Source organism: Pteropus medius, unplaced genomic scaffold (assembly GCF_902729225.1).
Source record: "Pteropus medius unplaced genomic scaffold, Ma_sr-lr_union100, whole genome shotgun sequence".
Lineage (NCBI taxonomy): Eukaryota > Metazoa > Chordata > Mammalia > Chiroptera > Pteropodidae > Pteropus > Pteropus medius.
Window position 1 is genome coordinate 3,130,568 of NW_024342473.1, and position 17,183 is coordinate 3,147,750.

Below are 17,183 nucleotides of genomic sequence, written 5' to 3' on the forward strand. Positions count from 1 at the left end.
TGTGGCGTCGGTGGGGAAGCCAAGCCATCCTCCAAGCTCTGAACTTTGCATTGAAAATCTCCTGCTTGGGAGATCTCTTTGGATCCAGCGCTTTCTCCTACTGGTACTTTACGGAGAAGAGGCAGTGATACCTTGGAAAATCTGCATGTGGAGGGGAGAGCCCAAGTAAAAATCGCGGCTGCCTTGGCGGCGGTTTCGGCGGCCGTCGGCTTCTCCGGGAATTTTTCAGGGGAAATTGGCCGTTTTCATACTGTCTCATTCTCCAACCCCACCCCCCCATTCTCCCTTCTTCCCTCCTCCCCCTTCTCTCAGCTGATTGCTAAAGGGTTACAGGGTGACTGCATCGGGTCGAGACAGAAGTGAGTGACCACATATGCTGTCTTGTTACACACTTGCACGACTTTGCATAATACAGTCCGCGATAACTTTCTTCGAGTTGGGAGAGTACGGGAAGGCGTTGCAGCCTTTCTGCTCAGGGCCCTGGCTAGCGAGTGCGCCAGGCAGCGGGCTGCATTTCTGATACATCTCAACCCTGGCTGCCTCGCCACTTACTGGCTTTTCTTTCCGACTGAGCGGAGCGCGCGCGTTCCCAGACATTTTCTTGCAGCTGAATTCAGGGAAATTTTTTTCCTTTTGAAAAAAAAGAAAATTGTGGCTCTCAAGGAAAGCTTATCATTTACAGAAAGAAAATCAATTTCAGCAGATATAATTAAAATAATCACTCAAATGAGTGAATATTAATTGACTTGGGAAACTAAAAGTTGCTTTGGAATCCAGAAAAGCATATTCTGAACGAGTTTTGGCTTCCACATAGGCTCAGAACAATAACATAAAGAAACGAACGATTCATTTAAAATGTGTACGTAGATAAATATGGATATGTTAGTAAGTTAATTACCCCCTCCCATTCTTCTGACTCCTCAACATCATAATTTTAGTTGGCTTTTTCTATTTAAGGCCGCTTTGTTCAATTTCAAACCTTTACACATTCAAATGCATTAGAATAAAATGGAGATAGATAATCATTAAATTATATGATGATGTATTTGGTACACTTTAATCTTTTGAAGAAAAGCATCAAAATTTTTTTCAGGGGTTTCTGTTTACAGATTATGAAATATATGTAGATAGCTTTATGGTTTTAACATTGAAGCTTCTTCATTATTTCTTCCTGAAAGGCTACTCTTCAATGTCATCTGAAACATCATCTTCCCAGTGCTTGCTTATTTCAGGAATTTGAGACACATCAGACATCTTGGTATTAAAAGAGGAGCCTCACCAAACTTTCTTTCTGGATGTCTGTGTATATGCGTTTCTTAAATCAAAAATTTGAAACAAGAGCATGCCTTTTTTTTTTTTAAAGATGAAATAGCAAAATATAAAACTTTAACTCTCAAGAATTCTACAGTGAAAAGTTAGATAGTTTTTATTTCTGCAGACTTTGTGTGTCTCAAAATGATAGAAATAGCAAGAAATAGTTTCTAGAAGCCCAAATGTTAGTTTTAAGGTGATATCTGAGAGTCTAGGTTTACCTTTTGTTTTACACAACTCTAAGTCACATGGTTCACATGTAGTGTGAACTAGAAAAATGGACGTTTTATGTATTGGTACATTCTAGCTACTGGTCCTAGCCACAAAGTCCAGTACAATTTAATTTAATTGTAAAAAATAAATTAATAAAAGAAGACAGCAAAAAAAAAATTAAATAATAAAAGTGAATGTGAGGTAGGCTAAGATTTCTCTTTCTAGTTTAGAAGGGAATATAGTGTTGACATAAAAGTAGATTAAGAATATAAAAAGTAGATGGAACGTGAAAAAGTTAACTTGCATATTTTGCAGTCTTTGAACCAGTGGTCATGGCATATTCATAGTGCTAAAGCAGAAAACTCAGCTTAACATGCCTTTGTCTTGTCTGAACAGTACTTTTCTCTGTCAAGGATAATCAGTACTTTCTAGTCCCTCATTCTATTCACTTTGGCAGAGGGAATGAAAAAGGGGAAACTTTGGCCTACTCTGGTTTCTACAGTTTCTACAGAAAACTTTGGTAAACTTTGTAGGTGGTAAATTCACTTTGGAAAGCCAATAATGATCTGAATAAAACAAATAAAACTACATACCTTAAAAAATTTAAAACTGTATTCAGTAAACGAAGAGCAAGGAAGATACCCAGTTACGTAAATGTTCTCCATGGATATAGTGGATCACACTAAGAGGTATGGAGAAACTCGATGAGTTCACTTAGAAAGTTAATTACATTTTGCTCTACCTTATCCAAATACATATTTTTGGTCATGATTATTTTTAAAAAAACATGGTGGCTCCTATCAGTTCCAGTTTTGTTACAGAATAGCACAAAGTGAGATAATTTGGGGTAAAGAAATGGAAGCTCTAAATTAGCCCTAAAAATTTCAAGTACAATTTCTAATGTACATGACAAGAAATAGCATTGGATTCCCCAAAACTCCTCCCTATGGGAAAACTGACGTTGCATTTACTGGAGCTTTGCTTGACAGCTACACCTGTCCCTTGAAAGCCTCGCATATGTTCCAAGTGGCCTAACATTCAAGGGGGAGATAACACATTTGCTGCAGCTTTCTTTGACTTTGGGAAGATTAAATACAGTTAAATGTTATTCTATATGAACTGATTTTTTTAAATTAAATTACTATACACTCAATTGAAAGCAAAGTAAGAAGGGCAATCATTTTTTAGTGTTTTGTAGAAATTTAATAAATGGAATCTCCAAATGCAAATCTTTCATCTCTTTAACTTTACTAAGAAATACAAAAAAAACTCAACTTTCAGTTAATTTAAAATTTCTATCTTTAATATCTCAAATTTGCAAAGCCCATAAAATTTTTAAAAAGTAGCGAACACTTGTGATGAATCATTTTTAATACCTTTTAAAAGATAATTTAAAATATTTTGAGGTAGCTAACCGCTTAACCTTGTGGGATAGCAACATTCCCCACTGTTTCTAAGAATGAGTCCTTAACAGTAACAGATTTGATTATTTTTGCTTTGTTATTAATAAAATTGTGTTGGCAATGTCAGCTGTTGCTACGATTCTATGAATTATCTCTGCTTTGAAGAACCATGCCCCCTCCCCACCACAAAAACAAAAGCACACTCATTTGATAGCAAACCTGTGTGAAAGAGAAAGGCTACCAACTCTAAGCTTAACTGAAGTCAGAGAAAGCTAGTAAATCAATCCAGGCATTAGAAATTATTAGGCATTAAACTTTGGGGGGATTTTATATTAATTCTTTTTATAACAGTCAGTATAATCTCTTCTGTGCCTGTTTCCGTTGCATGTATAGAGAAATTCTAGTCAATGGCAAAACGCTTTACTGCTGCCATTACTGCAGACTTTATGGATCAGAGATGTGTCAGCATGTTAGCTTTAGCAGTAATGCCTCTTTTGTGTGAAACCTTATGGGCCTTGCAGGCACTCTCTCATTCTGACACTCATAAAACGTTCAAGTCTCATATTTATTATTTAATTTTCTTTCTATATATAGCAACAGAGCACTTCAATATATGAATGTGTAGCCAAAAAAAAAAGAAAAAAGAAAAAAATGACAGGCAAGCGTGAATGGGACTAATGAGTTTTAATAATACACATATTAGGGACTGCTAAAGGAAGTTTAATTAAGAAAAACAAGTTGAGCATGAAATTCATTTTAGAACAAATGCAATTTAAGTTACTGGTACAGATGTAAAATCAAAAACCACAGTGATACATCACAAGAAATAAACTTTCAGGCTGAGACTTAGACCTACTTAATGCAGTTGACATCTTAGGATCTGCCTTTAAGTTGCTGAGCTTGGGTTTGACTTATGAAATAAGATAATATACACTTTTTTTACAGTGTTTTCCCTTTTCTCTGGTTTCTGTAGCAATTTTTGTTTAGTATTTTAACTGTATATCTAGCTACACTTTTTGTACATAATACTAATTCCCTTGAGATAGGCCACACAGCAATGGTTTCTTTTTCTGTAGTCTGCTTCTTTAATACCACATATGCCTGCATCTGGAGCCCATGCCACCCCTTTGAGAATGCTGTAAGTGGTTCTTCAATAAGAAAACTGTTTATGTATCTATCCATTTACCTGCACCGATAATTCTGTTTAACTTTTGGCATAATTGAGAAAATACATAGTTTTATTTATTTGTTTGCTTATTTATTTTGTAGTTACAGTGTATCGGGGGCTGGAAATTGAGGAGGAGGTAGAATGTCTAGCAAATATTGCCTTAGAATGTGGTTTTCTTCCATTTGGTCTGTATCTAAATAACAGAGGTACATTCTAGAAAGAGTGAAGAAGTCAGATCATAAAATGGGGGTCTTATATATCTTTCTCAACAACTGCCTTTTTGGAAACATCCAAATGACATCCTGATTTATTTATATAGATGTTGAACATCACTTATGTACAACAGTAGTTTTTTGTTCTTTGACACACCCAATGAATGTTGAGTCTTCAGGAAAAAAAAAAAGAGGTTAATCGTAATATTTCAAAGTAAGTTGAAAATTCTTGTTGCCTTTTAAAAAATAGTTATGGTGAATACTTTCATACTGTCATATGGAATATTCATTATGCTTGGAAATTCAACAATGTTACATATGAAATCTATGATAATATAGATTAGGTAAAAACTAACTTGGGATTATTACTAGTATAAATGTTCTTCATAGGACAACCACTTTTTGTATAACAGAATTGACCAGGAAAACAGTGATTACTACATATGATGTTGACCAACAGATGTCACAATACTTGCACCTGAAAATACTACTTGAGCTGTTTAATAGTTAACCACAACACTAGAAGAAATAAAGATTCACTTCAATGACCATTATGTTTCAAATAAGTGCACCTGTCATTTTTAATTTAAATCTATATTACTTAGCTGTCCAAAACTTTACACACAAGTGACAATGTTATAAAAAAAAAAAAAAAAACTCACCAGTTTCATTTCCTCTTTAATTGTGCCAAGTGTTCCAATGCGTATGTTACTATGAGATTGATGTCCAAGTTCCTATTATTTAGAGCTGTGGTCTTTAGTAATAACATCAGAGGAGTTATTGAGTACATAGAAGTAAAACATTTTATGTAATGAAACAGTATTGTACCAGCAGTGTATATAACCTCTGTGATGATCGGCAGGGATTTCTGTCTGATTTTTTAAAGTGTGTGTGTTTCTCCTCAGCACCCAAAACAGTGCCTGGCACATTACTGGTGACTAATAAATACTTATTAAATGAATAAGAGACCAGGCTCTAGCTTCACATGTAACTTTGCTTAATAATTGGTCTTTTCATTTTTGCTTTTTATTTTTTTTCAAAAGATCATTTGTTATTTTAATTGGTAGATATTTTGAAGGCATGTGCAAAATTCCAAAAGCAAAAAGGGAACTATTTAAAAGATTGAATTTTAATGATTTTTGTATATAGTTTATTAGCTCTATTTTGATATATTACTATCAAGGCTGGCACGTGTAATAGGATAATTAACCAAAACGTACATTAGAGTTATTTTCTGCCGTGAAGAAAATGTGATATTTCAAGGAAATTTGGAAGCATTGATTATTATTTCAAACACTTAGGACTTGGACAATAAGATCCAAAATATAATGAAGTTTGACATTTTAGTCATTATTTAAGTACTTTTTCATTTTTTAAAATACTTTTTGATTCTTAGTTCCCTATTATTCAATTTTATTTAAACGGTGACTTCATTTAGCAACTTATTTTCCATGTGTATATTAAATTCTCGTGACTATTTGTTCATTGATGTTCTGTTACACAAATGGCCCATGAATAGAATGTTGCTTTGAAGCTCGTTATTATTAGTACTAATAAAACTGTAACGTGAAGAGAAAATAGAAGATGGGGTATCTGAGGAAGATTGCAAGTGTAATGTTCTTTCCCCTTTGGGGCATTGGCTGAGTTCTAAGCCAGGTCAGGGGTGACAGGAAACCATTACTGTTATTTGGTGCCTTCGTCAAAGGAGTTGGTGGTCTTAGTCCAGTTCCTAGTAGACAGTTACTTCTTAAACAATAGTCACTATAGTAATTGCCAATTCCAGTAGAAGCCTGAGAGTAAATGGACACAAAGGTTTAACTTCCTCATCTCTGCTAATCATCTTCTAAGGGATCAAGATTGACAAACCTTGGTACAGGGCCATACTGAGAAACAGCATTGCCTCTGCCAAAGTTGTAGCTACTCTCTGGCAACAAGTTTTTGTTTTTTTGTTTTTTTTTAGAAGACTTTAATTAAGCAGGGCACCAAGAATGGCAGTTCTCCACTATTCCCAAGCACATCAATTCACTGGAAACGAAAATAAGCTTAAATAGTGAATTGAGAGTATAGCACTGCTGTTAGGGTGTGCTATCTTCTCTATAAAGGTACTGGTAGCGTAATTAAGTTGCTTCTGGAAGCAACGACTTGTGACCCAAAGGTGGCCCCTTTCAGACAAAAGCATCAATTTAAGATCAAGAGAAGTAATCAGCTCTACCTGGCTGTCTCTCCTGAGCTCTTGAGTGATTACTCATTTTCTTCTGGGGGATCACAGGGTTGCCAATTGGTTTTCAAAATGTGTCCTGCAGTATTTTACATATACATTAAAATTGTTGTTCATGGTTTTGTTTGTTTGTTTGTTTGTTTTTCCTGTCTTATCAATTCCTGCCCCTCTCACCCAACTTTACCTTCTTATTCATTTGGAAGTCGAGACTTCTAAGTAGATTCTAGATTTAACAATATCCGTCACTAACAAGAAACTCTAATATTTAGCCATTTGTTGTAATGATGGTTATAGAAGAAATATTTAGTTGTGGAATGCAGAAGGAAAGGCTATCACTTAAATCTCTTTTTCTTTGTGTTGCCAGAAAAGCTGTTACGGCATCTTAGAATCCTTTTTTTTCCTTTTTTTTTTTTTTGCCAAATAATAACGGAATTAGCTACCAGTCTATCTGTGCACATCCTGCATGATGAGGATTTTCATTGTACTTTAATTTGTTTCTACCTCTTCTCTGTTTTACCTCCCTTGTTGCAACTCTAATTGAGATAATGCCTTCACAGAGGTCAATCATCACAGAGATAAATAAAAACTGAAGTAGGGTTAATTGATGAAAGATAAATAATATAATGAATGAATGAGTTATTCATTCAAGAAATATTTTCTGATGACCTACAATGTAATAAATTATTTTGGGGAATGGTTACTAAAAATCAACAATTCAAAAGCTATAGCCTCTATTTTTGAAGAGTAAGGCTAATCTAATCATGTTATTTTTGTGATCGTAATTCTTCTTATCATTCTTGGGATAAGATCTTACATTCTTAAAATGGCCTAGAAATTCTTGAATTGTCAGCTCCTCTCCAGCCTGATGCCCACCCTTCTCTCAAGTCACTCCAATCTCTTAGTTCTTGGAAAGCCTCAGGCTTCACAGCATTTGGGTCTCCTCTTGCCTCTCTCTAACACACTCCTGGTCCTTACCTGCCAACTCCTACTCATCTTTCAGAACTCAGTTTACATATCACTTCTTCAATAAAATCATCTTTTCCACTCAAAGACTCATTAAATCTCCCCTGAGAGCCTCTGCATTATCCTCTTTGGCAAAGCATTTATTACTAAATAGTTATCTGTGTAATTGATTTACATAAAGTTTGTCTTCCCCATTGAACTGCAGTCTTGTAGAGAATCAGCACTATTCCCCTCTTGTTCATGTTTGCCTCTCCAGTGCTTCATGCTAAGTAATGTAAGAATGAAGAGAGAAACTGAGTTTATAAACTATTGTGATAAAAAGTACTGTGGGTTCAATCACAAGAAAAGTAACAAGTGCTTTGAGAGTTGAGGAAACGGAGTGTTTTTCTGGCTGGAAGGATCTGGGAAGGAAGTACAGACTTTTGAGCCAGGCCTTTAGAGATTTTATACACACACACACACACCCACACACACACACACACGCACATGTGCACACACACACACATATATATGTATATACATATATATGTATATATATATATTTTTTTTAAATTTTTTTCCACAAAGATAGAATGCTACCACCGATAACCTCTTCAATGTACTCATGATTTTTATCTTAGATTGTCCTTAAAATATTTACTTGGTAAAACTTTTTCTCCTATTACTGTCAAATTTTAGTTTGCCTTTTCTCCTTAACATTGCATTTTCTCACATGATTGGAAAGGTTCGTTTTAGATTAGAAGTAGCCCAAGAAGAAAGAGAACAAGTAGAATTACTTATATTTTCTGTAACTCTGGAAAACCATTGAGACTTGCCTACCTTTACTCCTAGAAGAAGGCTCTGGACAAAATTGAGAAAGAGGCAGCGTTTATCTGTAGTCTATGAATTCTTCTGCCTTATATCTTTCTGTGTGTGGGAATTCACTATATTCACAGAATTGTTTTCTTTTTTATTGAAAAGTTTTTCAGTGGCTTTGTGTTTCAGATCTTCAATTTAATTATCTGTTACTCTGATGATAATGATCTCTACTTTATGAAGACAATTAAATGAGGTGATGCAGTTAGCTCACTGTTTGGCCCCAGTCCGCGCTCAGTTGATGCTAGCCATTAATCTAGTGATTAAGTAATAATGGTCATGGAAGTATATACTTGTCACCGCATTAGTTCTCAGTAACTACATTTTGGTATGGCCATGATGTGGGCCATGGCATTTCTTGAACTTCTACATAATCAGCATATGAAACTTTGATATTCCCATCTCAGAAGAGACCCTTTGTAGCTGCTCCAAATTATGCCTATTGATTAACCCCAGAAAGCAGATCAGCAATCTTTTCATTTCCTTCCTGTTGATGTCCTGTGTGTTTTACTCTCCTCAAACCCTCAAACTGAGCATATGATTTCTTTGAGTTAGTCTCACTGGGGAGCAAAGCAAAATGTGTATCATGAAGATTAAGAAAGATCACACTCTTTGGAGTTAGGTTTGTTTCTTGCATCCGCCTTTTCTGAGCTTTGCAGTCTTAAGAAATCTGTCTAACTAAATAAATCATCATTTTTCTCATCTCAAACAAGAATACTTGGCTTAGAAATTTGTCGTGAGGATTAAATGACATGAACCATGTAATTTGGAGCAGCTCCAAACAGGGTGGTATTGAAACTTTTTCCAGCAACATTCTATAATCTGAAGCAGAGCATAAATGTTAGAAGTTAGGACTGGGGATAAGCAAGGCAAGAATGGTAAAATTTCAAGGAGCAAAGGTCATGAGAAATGGTAATTCTAGGGATGAACAGAGTAATTAGATTTGGATAGGAAGGTATGCAGTACCAGAAGGGTACAATTAGAAAAAGAAATAATAAGAAGGATTGCTGCAAAGGCTTGGCAAGTAGTTGATGATCTGTATATTAGTTTTTTTGTGGTCATTTTCAGATAAATGTGGATATATTCTAAGCTATACTTCAAACTGATCATGAAAATAAAATTGTTTTTGGTTTCTTTATCATCAATTCATTCACTAAGGTAATGGTTCCTATACCTTTGTGATTATGTAATTTTGTGTTTTTGATAAGCAAACCATAAAAAGTATAAAAAATATATATATATATTCCCACACAAATATCTCTATCATCAGATTGAAAAACATACAGAAAAATAGACATTAAAAGATGAAAAAGATAAAATCAGTATTTTTTTAATACGTTATAAATCTGGAAGTCTTCATTCCGTCATCTATTAATACCTCAAGGCATAGAGATTCTTAGGATATACTTATAGCTGAAAAGATAGATATAAATTAGTATTTCAAGTCATCTTCTTGATATTTGTCTGACTTATTATTATATTCGATTAAATAGCCTTTGTTTTTAGTTTTGCAATGTAGCTGAAGCAGAGCATGTGCTATAGGTTGGAGAAGTTTCATTTCTGCTCATTTCTTGTTCTTGTAGTTGTATTGCTAGTATTTTCTTTAATACACATATACATTGTGGGAAACGATTCAGCAGTCTGTTTGGTGACAGTTACTTCAATTAAAACATGATGAAAAATGTATAAATTTACTTATCCAAAGATGTAAACTCTCATACATCACTATACATTGAAAAAGAAGCAGAACAAGAATAAAATGCCACTGCCGGTAAACCTACTGCGTTATATAGAACTTTACACCATCCTAAAAACATTTCTAGCGCTATGTGAATCACACAACCATGTGAAGGCGCTTGTATTAAACCATTAATTCATATTAGCAAAGATTCATTTCTTTCTCTTTTTGTTTTACAAAAAATATTGTGATACATAGAAGTTTGGTGATTTACTTCCCTTTTTCCTGGTCATCTTGTGGTGGCATATGAACACAGTGCTTTGGAGATCCCTGCTCCACAGTACTGCCAGTTTAATTTTCTTGTGAATAAATTTAATCATACTCTTCCCTTGCTAGGAATATTTAATGGCTTTTCATCACCCAGTGAATAAAATCTAAGCTCTTTAGCCTTTTAATGAAAGGCTTGCTTGATTTGGCTATAACCTGCCTTTCCAGTCTCATTCAATACTCAACCTCATTTACTCTGTGTTCTGGCCAAACTAAACTGTGCGCTCCTCAGCTGTGGCTGCTTCTTTCCTTTCTGCCATAGGTTAGATTTCCCAGGAAAGAATAAAGACTCTGGGATGGAAGTTTGCCATCAGAAAGTTTACTGGGGCATGCCATTGGAAAAAGTACGGGGGAGGGAGTGAGAGAATCACAACCAACTCCTCCCTCTGCCCCTTTCCACAGAGAGCCTTGGAGCTGGGATGGTCCTTTGGATCTGGTCTGCATTGAGGCAAAAAGGCCAGGCCTTTCTCCATGCGTGTGGACCAGTCACTGAGAGGTGAGCTAGCTCCAGGGAGGTTGAGCATGGCAGTACCTACTACGTACCCTTTCCACTGTTCCTGGAATGTGCCCTTTGCCTGGAATCTCTTGCATGACCATTAGTGTTTGTTCCAGCCCTATTCGTTATTTGAGACCCAGCTCAAATTCCCCCTGATTTACGAATTCTTTCCTAATCTACTAACTCAAGGTAGCCCTGTTTCTTCTTTTTAAAGCCTAACAACATTTTGTCGATTACATTCATTTGCTTATTCATCCTGTTTTTATGTACTTACTATGTGAATTAATTACACATTAGTTACTTTAAGTGTTCAGTTACAGAAAGGACTCACGGGACTCACATCGTTTATACTCATTGGACAGCTTTATTACAAGCAACAAATACAATAGAGAAACAACAGAAAAAGCGTGTATATTGAATAGGGTCCAGAAATCTCAGATTCAGGCTTTTTTGTTGTCCCACTGCTGGGTCATACAGGATAACTCTTGTCTCTAGGTCTTGCCACCAGTGTGCATGTGAAACATATTGGTATAAGAAGCCCAAAATCTGTTGGTGGTCAAGTTTTCTTACAGTAAAGTGGTCACATAGGTATATTCCAGTTATATAGCCAGACTTGGCCATTGAAAATCACCACTCTCCACTGAAACCAGTTATTATTAAATGCAAGTATTATTAAATTATCATTACTAAATCCAATTTTTAAATCAAATATTATTGCTAAGTACCGTTGACAGGCTGATATATTCCGAACTCAACTCATAAACTCATAGGTACAAAACATTATTTAGCTTTAATTAATATAGTCAGTCTTCATTATTCCTGGATCTATATTTGCAAACTTGCTTATTCATTACAATTTATTTGTAACTCCAAAATCAATGCTCATGGTGCTTTCACTGTCATTCACAGACATAAGCAAAGCAGAAAAAACTTTGAGCTGCCCTATGAGCACGTTTCCAGCTGAGGTTAATCAAGGTGATAGTCTGCGTTCTTGTTTCAGCTCTCATACAGAGCTGAACAGAGGATAGGGAGAGAGGTAGAGTAGAATAATGCAAGAAGCCCAAGCTCTGGGCCAGTTAGAGGAGGTTGGAGTCCTAACTCTGGTCCTCTTAGTGGGGTGGCCTCAGACAAGTCACTTCTGAATTTTGTTTTCTCTTTCGTAAAGTAAAGAAAATAGAATTTACTAGCATGAATTGTTTTTAAGGTTTAAGATGATAACATAATTATGTTAAATATGTGTGTGTGTGTGTGTGTATCCCTAGGGGCAATGAATTCGTGTTCCCCAATTCAGTGTTTGCAATGACTGTATAGAGCATAGCTACAATAAATGACAGCAATTGATTGTATTGGCCAAGCTCTCTGCAGCTCGGTAATAAGCATGCAGTCTATCCAGATCAGCTGAGATTTACCAATCCCTACACTTCGTAAAGGGTTTTCACATGGATTTTTTGATGGATATAAATTATTTTTAGAAAAACCAAAACACAAAATCCTTGCCCTTGAATAAGAAATTCTTCGGGGAGGGGGGAGCAGTTCAAAAATAAAACAAAAACAAAAACAAAGCAATATTGTTTCTACAAAACAATATTGTAGGTGTTTGGGAACAATGACTGGATTATACTTGTCTTTAAATCCTCAAAACATTGAACACAATAGCTTATACGTTGTGGATAAAAGTAAATGCTTGTTAAGCTAATGAAAGATTGATGAATGTGGCCACTCACTGTGATTATCTAATGTCTCAGTCTCTCTACTTTCTCTATAATCGTTTCTTTGGTCTGAGTCACTCAGGAACACACTAGTTGATAAACCAGCTATTATGATGAATTAATGCAAGTGAGATAATATATTCTCATTTATGATGTCTTTTTAAATGTTATTTATTTTTTATTTTATTTCTCTCAGTGGGATAACAAATGCTTTAACCCAAAGGGAGGAATAATGGAGGAATTTGTGAGCTAGTATCTCCACTAACTTCAAAGTCAGACGAAGCTAGTCCTGTGTGGATTGATAGGGTCACCTAACTGCCTGGTCTGCTGAGTAAGGCTTTTCTGACCTATTTTAATGTTTTTACCATAAAATATTTTGCACATACAGGAAAATACAGAGAATTCCATAACAAAGATGTGTGTGTGTGTGTGTGTATGAGTCTGTGTGTTTGCGTATAACCCAACACTGTCAAATATTAAGATTTGTAAAACTTGCTGTAGGTAATTAATTACTGGTCTTTTAAGACCTCACCACAATTTATCTATCTTAGGTGCCAATTAATTAATAATAGTTAGAACTTAAGTTCATTCTCTTTCCTTCTTATCCAGGGATTATAATGTCCTGTTAATACAAATTTATGTATCTGTGAAGAATATGTAGTATTATTTTACATATTTTAAGCTTTATTTAAACAGTATTTTACATAATCTTCTGCAACTTGCTCTATTCAAGAATTTTGATATTTATCTATGTTTATATATTTAGGTTTAGGTTCTTTATTTGCACCGAAGTATAGAATTCTAATTTTTTAATATATCATAATTCATTTGTCAATATCTATTAGTGAACATTTAGACTATTATGAAGTAAGGATTTTTTGGTTACCTATTATTATTTTAACATAAACAACCAATCATTGCATTCAATGTAAAGCAAAAAAAAAAGGTTAAAAAATGTAATAAAATAAAATCTAAACTTTCAATATTAACAGGGTGTACCATTTAAATTTCTTGTTTCTATGAAACTGTCAGAGTATTTACCTAGACTCTATGTTCTGAAGGAACATAAAACACTTTCACAACTCAATTTTAAATGTACTAGGATCAGTTTTTTTAAAGTGTTAATTGTGGAGTGAAAGACTACATCATGTGCAATAATCTAGAGGATGGCCTTTGAATCAGATGCCAGTGGGCTCCTGGATCTGTTATTGATTAACTGAGAGACCTTGGCCAAGGTATTTAACCTCTTTAACTCTCAGTTCCTCATCTGTAAACAGGGGATAACTGATGAACCTGTATTATAAGGTTGTTGTAAATGAGATGTATATGCATGAAAGCTAAGAGTTTGGAATATACTAAGGAAGCACCAATAAATAGGAAAAAAAACTTGCCAAAAATTCGAGTCTTTGTAGTTAGGCATATATATATAATAAATACATATGTAATATATATAATACATATTATTACATATAATAAAATATATACCTCTATATATATTTGAAATTTTAATAATTTAAACAAACCATTTTTTTTTTTTTGCATTACACTTGGCTGACTATTACTATAGTAGCAACTTCTGAAAAATCTTTGGGGTCAATGCTATAGTTCTCCGGTAAGCCCATGAGAAATGGCATATTTTTGTAACCTCAGAAACTAAACATTATTAGAATGTGAAAATTCACCGTGGTGTGCAGGATTCGAATCCTTCACAATTTGTATTAGAGTAGCACATCAGGGGGAAACAGGAGCCCCTTTATTTTTAACACAGCTAAGGATTTGTAAATACAAAAAGAAATGTTATTTTATTAATAACCAAACAAGTACTTTTTATTATTAATGAAATACCAGGTATGTAAAAAACTTTTAGAAATTATTGTACTTGAAAATTAGGCTGAATAAAAAATAGTGATGGAGACTTTTAAGGCCTCACCACTGGTCTTTTATTTTATGTGTAAAAAAGGTGTTTTTTAAACACCAAAATGTTTTAGGAAAAACTCAGCCATGCTGTGGCCCACCAGAATTCTGCACAAGAATAAGCATAACATGCTCTTAACAGAAATGGGTTTATGTAGCTAAATCTTCAGTCTAAATTCTGGGACAGGAGTGGGATGGGTCTAAGCCTGTCTTTTGTATGTTAATGTGCTTTCACAGCCAAGGCATGCAAATTAACACAGATTTGAAGAAAGACATTTATCTCCTTATTGCCTTCTGTGATGGATTGTTCAGAGCTAAAGGAACACCAGGCTGAACCAAATCTCTTGCTGCCCTATATAGTTTTTACAATCTCCTTTTCAATAACACAAAATCAGGGCAGCCTCACTGCCAGACTAGCACTTCTTCAAGAATCTTTCCATAATATGACAGGATAGAACCATCTGTAATACATATCAACACTATTATTTTCAAAGTAAGCACTTTAAAAGGTGGCTTGAGCAAGACAAATATGCCGTTATAGGCTATTTTGAAGTTAATGTAAGATTATACTGTGAATTGCACCACACTGAATGCTACATTTTATTCTGATGCATTTTAAGTTGAACTGGGTAAACAGTGGTAGGTGTTTGATTAGTGTTAATATGCAAGATGCTATGATTAGGAATGATTGTTCTTTTAAATTACTGAGCAGTCTTTTTTTTATTACTATTATTCTTTTCTGATCTCTAACAGATAGAACAAAGGTTGTAATTTAAAATATATTGACTGTTACTCAAATGAATTTTCACATTGCAAATTTACTGATATGTAAGCTATATAGCTAGATGGTTATTAACTGTCTGCAAAAAATGATGCCAACTTCTGTCTCTTTTTCAAATTATATCTAAAGTCACTTTGTTTTTCAAATTTTTGGACTTGACTTTAAGGTGAGGGAGCTGTAACCAATGATTTTATGTGACTTTTGAGAAACAGCACATATTTTTACCTTATAAGGTATTTGCACTTAAAAGATCATATGGAACTAATACTAGTTTTCTTGTTTCAACATTAACTTTATTTATTCTACATAGCCTGGGATTGGGGACCACCTTTTTGTTTTTTTTAATGCAAACAATCATTCTTAAAGAGTGTGTTTATGTTCCAGTAATTTATTACCAATATTTTAAAAAAGGTTTCTGCTATTGAATTCTAATTTTGAGCATGTTTACCGATCGTATGCTTTGTTAAAGTAATTGAAGACTATCAAAAACAGGAATTTCCACATATAACCTTCACTGGAAAAACACTGTACTGTCAATGCTCTCAAAACTATATATTTGGACAAGGCCTGCTTCTGCTTAAATGTGTATAAAGTCAGCAGTCAGGTTTCTCAATCTTATAGTCAGTTATTTCACCTGTCATCTCATATATCAAACCATAATTTTTTACCTGACTCGAGCTACTATTCATGTATTTCTGTAGCTTGTAAAACCTCTAGTTATCATCACTCTGTCTGTTTTAGCTTGTTTGTACTAATGATTGATTTTCATTTTTTCTAGGATATAGACCTGCAGCTAACTGGATTTGATTTATAAGAGGGAAATCTACAGTCAATCACCACTCTCGCCACAGTGCTATGATGGAAAACAGAATGGTCAATAGGATATGGTCTGATAAATAGTGATGATTGAAGATGCTACTTCAATACATGTAAAATCAATGGGAGACACTGGCTACATGAAGAACTTTCTGAGCTTTTCTCAGTAGGCTTACCTTTACAAGATTGGAGGCGTATTCTACCATTATAAGGTCTTTCTAAAGTGGATACAAATACCTTTGCCTCACTGTAACCAGGCAACTAGACAACTAATGTGGGACCATGGCACTATCCAGATGCACGTGGCCAAACTATGTTTGGAGATCAGTAATGGCATGCTTGGCACACAGGGGATTGGGTGCCTCACTGACTCTCTGTGTGTTGGGATGTTTCCTTCAGGCTGCCCATGTGCTCTCGCAAAAATTGGATGATGCAGACCCGCTGGTGACAACCAACTTCGGCAAGATAAGAGGGATTAAGAAAGAACTCAACAATGAAATTCTGGGGCCTGTTATTCAGTTCCTTGGAGTTCCATATGCAGCTCCACCAACAGGGGAACATCGTTTCCAGCCTCCAGAACCACCATCTTCCTGGTCCGATATCAGGAATGCCACTCAATTTGCTCCTGTGTGTCCCCAGAATATCATTGATGGCAGATTGCCAGAAGTCATGCTTCCTGTATGGTTTACTAATAACTTGGATGTGGTTTCGTCATATGTGCAAGACCAGAGTGAAGACTGCCTATATTTAAACATATATGTCCCAACTGAGGATGGTGAGTTTACTGCAGGAAAAACAGGGAGATATATTTATATTTTTCTTTTATATTGTGAGCTCTAACAATATTAATTCTTGTGTACTGGTAGCATGCATGGCTTTTCCTGTTAGCATGTAGACATTTTACATGCGTGCATGCAGCTCTTTTTGTTTATGTGTGCTGGTGTACCTGTTCTTATTGTTTTCCTGTGCCTACTCATTTTTTTTCCTCCACAGCACGTATATTTAGGTAGAAATGGGTTCCTAATTTCCATTTCTTACCAAATGACTTCTGAGAAGATGCATCAACATTTCTCCATTGCATGTGCAGGCTCAACAAATTGGGGATCTTTCGCACTCAGT

The 17,183-nt window shown here is 35.0% G+C and overlaps 1 protein-coding gene across 13 annotated transcripts in view; it reads left to right on the forward strand.

Moving 5' to 3' along the window:
* NLGN1 (neuroligin 1) overlaps positions 1 to 17,183 on the forward strand; it is a 957,494-nt gene that overhangs the window by 347,054 nt on the left and 593,257 nt on the right. For 12 of the 13 annotated variants that reach the window (XM_039865058.1, XM_039865066.1, XM_039865062.1 and 9 more), the window contains one exon: positions 16,027 to 16,839. In XM_039865058.1, coding sequence (XP_039720992.1) covers positions 16,347 to 16,839 — 493 coding nt within the window. In that variant the 5' untranslated portion in view covers positions 16,027 to 16,346. Of the gene's footprint in view, positions 1 to 10,750; positions 10,845 to 16,026; positions 16,840 to 17,183 lie in introns of all 13 variants that reach the window. The other variant, XM_039865059.1, reaches the window with a different exon arrangement.